Below are 7,833 nucleotides of genomic sequence, written 5' to 3'. Positions count from 1 at the left end.
TGGACTTTACTATGAGTTTGTGTGTTTTTCTGTGATTTCAGGTAAATTCTGGCTGAAATTGAGGGACTTGAGCAAAACTTTGAAACAGGCTGACAAAAGGACTGCTGATGCTGTTGGAATCTGACCTCCCTGCACTCGACATGGATTTTCTGGAGCTACAGAACTCCAAATGGCGTGCTCTCAACGGCGTTGGAAAGTAGACATCCAGAGCTTTCCAGAAATATATAATAGTCCATACTTTATTCGGAAATTGACGACGTAACTTGGCGTTGAACGACAAGTACATGCTGTTGTCTGGAGTTAAACGCCAGAAACACGTCATGATCCGGAGTTGAACGCCCAAAACACGTTATAACTTGGAGTTCAACTCCAAGAAAAGCCTCAGCTCGTGGATAGACCAAGCTCAGCCCAAACATACACCAAGTGGGCCCCGGAAGTGGATTTATGCATCAATTACTTACTTCTGTAAATCCTAGTAGCTAATTTAGTATAAATAGGATAATTTACTATTGTATTAGTCATCTTTTGACCACGTTTCATCTTTTGATCACTTTAGATCTTAGGATCATCTTGGGACGATTTGTTCCCAGATCATGGGGGGCTGGCCATTCGGCTGTAATACATGGTCTAACCGAAATTAATTAAATAATGAGTTAAGTAGGAGCGAATATGGTTGAAAGATTTGGCAATTAGAATTTGGAGCTCTGCTGTACCTCAAGTTTCAATACAATTACTATTACTTTCTATTCAATTCTCTTTCATTCTTATTCCAAGATATATGTTGCACTTAACTTTGATGAATGTGATGATCCGTGACACTCATCATCATTCTCACCTATGAACGCGCGTGACTGACAACTACTTCCGTTCTACTCTTGGCCAGGCACATATCTCTTAGATTCCTCAACAGAATCTTCGTGGTATAAGCTAGATAGATGGCGGCATTCATGAGGATCCGGAAAGTCTAAACCTTGTCTGAAATTTCCACTATTGATTTACATAAGTATCTCTATCCATTTTATTTTCTGTTTATTTTTATTAATCATATTTGATTTTCTAAATTCCATAATTTTATCCTCCTGACTGGGATTTACAAGATGACCATAGCTTGCTTCATACCAACAATCTCTGTGGGATCGACCCTTACTCACGTAAGGTTTATTACTTGGACGACCCAGTACACTTGCTGGTTAGTTGAACGGAGTTGTGAATTCAACTGGTGCCACAATAATGATTTCATACAAGTACAAAAGAATATGGATCACAATTTCGTCCACCAATCTATCATCCAGATCAAGATACCTCACATTCCTCCACCCCTCTTTGTTGCAAACAAGTTGCCTGCTAATGATGCTACCTTGATTATCCCTAACCACGTCGTCCTTCCTCATTACAAATCCATGCCAACAAGAATAAGCGTTATAAAATTGGCAAGCCTCATCCTCTGTCCTAAACTCCAGGTTCCAAATATCCTCCACCATTAAATCCGCTATTCTTTTTACACCACAAACTTCTTCACTCTTGCTAGTAGAATCCAGCGAATCCACATCGTCGTCTTCAGCATCATCTTCTGCAATCGGTTGATAATCGAAATCATCACCCAAATCATTATCAGAATCATTCTTCACATCATCCTCGTTTATGAACATATTTTAACCCCTGCCAAAATCCAAGTTTGTGAACCAAAATATGAATAAGCAACTGCATAAAGCTAACTTAAACTCCTTAAAAAAAACTACACTCATCGGGACCAAGGCTCTTAACCTAAGCCAACTGTTTAAGAGTCCAGTATAACGTTTTAATTTCAATGCCCCAAACCTAGCCACAGCATACAACTGGCAAATGTGAATTAAAATCCTAATTCCAGAACCTAAACCCAACACCATAAACAGAGCAATGTTTAAAAGATAGATACTTCCATTAAAATTAAAATTAAACTAACCTCCATTATTAAAAAAAAATTAAAACGGAGATACCTTGATGACAACTAAAGCTTGAAATCCAATGAGTAAAGAACTGAACTTATTGAGGGAGACAATCTTAATTAAGCACCCGCACGTGATTCGTAGCTGGCTGAGAAATGTGGATGGTAAACCCCTTCCACCTGCAACAGCTTGTTCGCGATCAGATATAAACCTTCTAGGTACACAAAATTCACAACATGCAAGCACACAGAGGATATCCTTCAGTGTCACCTAAGTCGACGCCGGAGCCCAGTTGATGGAAACAAGTTCCAGTGATGGCTCCCGCATTCACAGAGTTCCAGTGATGGCTCCCGCAACCATAGATAACAGAATGAACTTGTGGTTGAAGTGAAGAATAGAAAACGAAGAGGGTTGGGTCAGTGGTTCTGTGCCTAAGTCCTGGGGTTGAATAACGTGTTGGAAAGTATAGAACGAAGGCCAAAAAATGAGGGTTGGGTGACTAATAGCTGTGTGTCTTCTTTTTCTCAGAAATGCATGTTGAACTTCAGGAACAAAAGAAGGGTTTGAAGAACAAAAGAAGGATTTTGTGTTAAAAAATCAATTTAGAGTATAGAAATTTTAATTGTAAATTTTCTCCAATACATTATACAGTATTAATATATAACAACTACTCATACATTACAATGTAGTATACTCATGCTATACATTTATTATGAACTTTGACTTTTACAATACATCAATTAATGAACCTTTAAAAACTTTTCTTGATCAATGCCTGAGATGATGACACATAAGTAAGGGTAACTTACCCATAAATTTGCCATGAATTTGGAAGAAATCACCATATTTCTATTAGAATTTATTCACCTGCTATAAGCGTTCGCATTTGGACTCCCCAACAATTTATCATCGCTTATGCTTGTCTTGGACTTTGAAGATCTTGTAGCATAAAAAACTTTCAATTGCTTTCGTTTCTTTCAGTCGGTGGAGTCGGTGACCTTCCAATTTATTAATTAGTTACCCAATAATCTAGCTCTTTTTCTAACTATATGCTTGAAAAGATGGGTTTCTTTTTTCTTTTTCCGATACAAGTTCTCGATGATGCTTATATTAAAGCTGGATTTACATTGCATATGAACTATCATTTCTTTACATGCAAAATTTTGCTGAGATAACAAGTTAAGAGAAATGATATGCTCTAAGAAACGGCAACTATTAGGATCTACTTTCATTCACAGTTTTTAATGACCGATGAGACAAGCACATAAACTTACGTGATGAACTCTTGCTGCTAATAATAATAATACCATTTCATAACTCCATGCGCCAAAAAGAACAAGACGGAAAAGAGAATAATAATATATATACACTAAAGAAACATTATATTATAGGAGAGAATGAAATTAATCAAACCCAGCCCTGTTTGTAACGGTTGAAGAGGTCTTCAGTCTGAGCATTCTTGAAGGCACTGCAGGCAATGACATAGACCCAAATGAGAACCACCACAGCGACAATCAATATTATGTTTGCTTTCCTCCATTCTTGTCTAAGGTTCCCAAGCAGACCAGCCTTACAGGCGTTGCAATTGTAGCAGAGTTGGCTCAGATCATTGTTCCAAGCGTAGCAATCAGGATCAGCCATCTGATTCACAGGGTTTGTCCACATGATGGGGCTCACATAGTTGAACCCGCATGATGTCGGGGGTTTGCAACACCCTGACTGTAATAATCAAACCACCCAATCCATCAACCATTTGGCACCATTTAATAATTTAATATTAATAGTGCGCCAGACTTTTTTATCTTCATTGTTCAGTAAAAGACAAAACAATAAGGTTAATTATTCTAGTAGGTTGATTAATTTAATAAGGTATAAGTTTGTATGATTTCTGTACATGTGAATCCATAGGTGGCTATTTCAGCTGCTGTGGCTCAATCATTCATCCTATAGAATATGAGAAACGTCCCACACAGGGACTGAGAACAAGGGATGTGCCTAATGTCAGGTTCTAAATTATTCTAAATTTAAGACTTCATTTGAAATTTTTTTTCTTCTTATAATGGACTCGCTGACGATTAGATTTCAATGGACCATAGTTATCTGCTAGAGCAGGTCACAGTCACACTATGGCGTGGAGAGCCAGTTAACCACAAATTTCAAACATGAAGTTGAACCTATGACTTAGGTGGTGGGTCAAGTTAAGAATGAGATGGGATCTATATTGGAAAATTTTACATTACATGACATGACTAGAAGTTTGTTACGGATTGATTAAATGAAAACATCTGATAATTTTTCTTAAAATTCAAGTCCAAGAAGTAGTTATTGATCTTCTGATTGGTATATTTAATTGTTTATACATCAAGAATGTGGTCCCAATCCCACCAAAAGCATCACGGGAACACTCTTCCCCAACCACCACTGTAAGCCCACAATAGAATAATCAACTAATTACCCCCTTTGACAAGGGAACCATATCGTTCTTCACAGCCTCTTATATATATGTCAGTAACTATCCGATTCTGAATTAAAGTATCCTAATCTTAACAGAGCCATATATGACAGATTCAACTAAAATCCATGAGATCAGAACTTTTTAGATCCACTAAATGCAGTATCCTTTACTTCCAATTCAATAACCTAGAATCCCCTTTTTAAAATTAAATTAAATTACATTAATCCTTAGATTCAGAAACTAGAAGTGTCCCTAAACAAGCAACATGGCATCATGTGAAGTGGGACTAAGCTAGTACAAGATACGAGAAATAAATTCCTTTAAAAATACGCAAAACCTTTATGTTATTGTTAATTACCAATAATTCACATATTGTTTGCTTCCAAGAGAAGAAGAAACAGGAGTAAGAAAAGCACTGACAGATATGGATCTTGTAAGTGAATATTTCTCAGTGCAAGTACAAGAGCGAAACGGAAAGTACCAGTGATGAAAAGCGAAACGAAGATAAAGACACACCAAATTGAATATGAACAGTTACCTGTAAAGGAGAGATGTGAGAGGCGAAGAATTGGTCAGCAGTAATGTAGTTCTGTGCAAGCTTAATGCATACATCAGAATCAGCCAAACAGGTCCTTATGTTCTGCCAACTCCCGGAAGTGGTGAGATGATTCCTCAACCAAGAAGAGTAGCCTTGAAGGCTGTACTCCTTGTAGGCTCTTCCGGGAACGTCATAGCTTCCATCGGGTCTTGTAACCACAAAAGCAAACACAAGCACAACAAGGAGTGCAGCGATGAGGAGCGCCATGAAGAAGAGGTAAACGGCCAACAAACCCTGCTTGTTCCAGTAGGCACCCACGAAGCCTGCCAGTGCCACCACAAGGATCAGGAACCCGATTAATACTATTGGCCACCGGAAATTGTGGATGCACTCGTTGTCCGGCTTTGATGCCAGCCATATCCCCGAGGCTATTATTGGAATCGACGCCAATACTGCTATGAAATTCAGTATTGCTGTTAGGTTGTTGCTTACACCACTCATTATTCCAATTGGAATATTGCGAGATTGGGATTTTGCTCACTCACTCTGGGAATGTGAGAGAGTATTGACTTTACACCTTTTAGTTTTTAGCTTCACACTAATTTATTTCTTTATTTATAATACAAAGTTTTGCGTGTCATACTATTCACCGCAACGCGGTATGGTAATACCGTAATAGTAGCATACTAAATTGTATTGTGCTTAGACCAGATTAGGCGGTGACTTTTGGATTCAATAATGTGGTAACGTTAGTAAAGTTGACAGGGGGTTAGTGAAACAAACATTGACATGTGGACCACTATTCAATATAGTAGGGACAAGGTAAGACTGTATATATTCATCAATGGAAGTAGAGATGGATTGAGCAGCAGCATCCTCACACATTTTAGTAATTCGGTGCCAAATTGACATGTCAAACAATAATCGATTTTTATACATTATTGATTCTGGTCCATTCATGAATATTCATGTAACACAAAGATAAATTCAATAAATGCTACAATTACAACTCAAAATCATGATGAAAAACAGACAAATGCATCATGCATGTGGCCTTTTTAGGCGTCAAATCATGAATCAAATTTTTATTTTAATGCCTTCTCGGTATTTAGATTATTTTCCTATTTCCTATGGTTTTTCACTTTTTCTTTTTCTTTTTCCGTTCCTTCCTTGTCGAGTGTATGTGAAATGTGAAATAGGACCCGACGTGGATAAGGGCAATAATGTCATCAACTCATCCCTCCTCCGCACCAAACCTTACACTATGTTTGGTTTTAATAGAAAATAAATGAAAAAATTTTGAATAGAAAGAAATGAATGAAAAATGATGTGTTTTTTTGGTTATCAAAAAAAATAAAAACAAAAAATTAGGTGTAGATCTCATAAAAATTTTTTTTTATCACAAGTAAAAAAACAAAAAATACTATATTTTTTATTTCTAATACAAATTATAATATTTTATAATATTTATAAAATATAATAAAACATGAATAAATAAAAATATTTATACTTTATTTTATGATAAGAATATTAATGTAATTTTATACTATTATGTTTTTTTTTTACTTTTCTTTCGATCCAAACAAAAGAAAATCTTCTTTCCATTTTCTTTCTATTTATTTTTTATTTATCCAAACAACACAAAAAAAAACTCAACTTTTTCTTCCATTTTCTTTCCTCTTATTTTATTAGGGCTTTTTTACGTATATACGCACGGAAAATTCATTTATTCCCAAAATACGCATACGTAGAAATCGTTCTCAAAATGCGCAGGGCCATTTCTTACATGGCGGCCACGAAATGGGTTTAAACACCATTTCAAAGAAGGTGCCCACGAAATGGGATCACCATGTCACTTAGAGCAGGCACGAAATGGAGATCCATTTCAGGCGTGGCAGCAGCGAAATGGACAGACAAAATCAGGGACGGCAGACATGATTTGGGCACGGCAGAGGTGTTCCCATGCGGATTTCAGTAAAAAAGCCAAATATATGAAGTGTGTGTTTAGCAAACGGTTAGAGAAAAGAGAAGTGATTCCACCTTTGAATGCACATTCATGTGAAGCTAAAATTTGTTGAACGTGCATTCAGAGGTGGAATCACTTCTCTTTTCTCTAACTATTTGCCAAACTTCATATATTTGGCTTTTTTACTGAAATACGCATGGGAATACCTCTGCCGTGCCCCTAAATCGTGTCTGTCTCCCTGATTTAGTGTGTCCATTTCGCTGCAGTCACGCTTGAAATGGGATCTCTATTCCGTGCCTGCTCTAAGTGACATGGTGCTCCCATTTCATGGGCACCTTGCATGAAATGGTGTTTAAACCCATTTCGTAGCCGCTATGCAAGAAATGGCCCTGTGCATTTTGAGAACGATTTTTACATATGTGCATTTTGGAAATAAATGAATTTTTCGTACGTATATATGTAAAAAAGCCTTTATTTTCTTTTCAACATCCAAACAAAGTATTTGTAACACCCTAACTACCAAAGCTCACGCTTCTGATCTAGCCATAAACTTGATAGCTACGATTTTAGGAAATTGCACAATCGGCAAAATTCCTTCCGGCAAGTGCACCGGTTATCGTCAAGTAAAAACTCACAATAGAGTGAGGTCGAATCCCACAAGGATTGGTTGAGTGAGCAATTCGGATTAGAAGTGTGTTCTAGTTGAGCGGAATCAAGATTTAGATGAGAGTTGCGGAATGTAAAATTGCATGAATTAAAGAGCGAGAAGCCAAATTGCTGAAATTAAAAAGGGAGTGGGGTGATTGCATGAGTTTAATTGCAGAATGTAAAGAGAAAGTGGTAGATCAGAAATGGGGAATTCATTGGGTTTCAGGAGATATTGAGATCTCCGAATCAAAACATTTTTATCCCTTCCTCAACCAATGCATTCATTGAATTTTGCTTTGCA

General features: G+C 37.0%; 2 protein-coding genes across 2 annotated transcripts in view; both read right to left on the bottom strand.

Annotated features, from left to right (window-relative positions):
* LOC110278650 (protein FAR1-RELATED SEQUENCE 5-like) overlaps positions 1 to 1,649 on the bottom strand; it is a 2,130-nt gene extending 481 nt beyond the window's left edge. Inside the window, exon 1 of the mRNA XM_021136895.1 lies at positions 1,303 to 1,649. Coding sequence (XP_020992554.1) covers positions 1,303 to 1,649 — 347 coding nt within the window. The remainder of the gene's footprint in view (positions 1 to 1,302) is intronic.
* A 1,568-nt stretch (positions 1,650 to 3,217) lies between these two features.
* On the bottom strand, positions 3,218 to 5,516 carry LOC107479630 (tetraspanin-2). The gene is made up of 2 exons (XM_016099750.3): positions 4,919 to 5,516; positions 3,218 to 3,644 (listed from the first exon to the last, which is right to left on the bottom strand). Exons 1-2 carry the CDS (start codon positions 5,417 to 5,419, stop codon positions 3,333 to 3,335), a joined length of 813 nt encoding a protein of 270 aa, XP_015955236.1. The 5' UTR covers positions 5,420 to 5,516; the 3' UTR covers positions 3,218 to 3,332.
* Between the last annotated feature and the right edge of the window lie 2,317 nt (positions 5,517 to 7,833).

The sequence above is a fragment of the Arachis duranensis genome, chromosome 3 (assembly GCF_000817695.3).
Source record: "Arachis duranensis cultivar V14167 chromosome 3, aradu.V14167.gnm2.J7QH, whole genome shotgun sequence".
Taxonomy (NCBI): Eukaryota; Viridiplantae; Streptophyta; class Magnoliopsida; order Fabales; family Fabaceae; genus Arachis; species Arachis duranensis.
The sequence above is the reverse complement of the archived record's forward strand: the minus strand, read 5'-3'. Positions and strand labels throughout refer to the sequence as shown.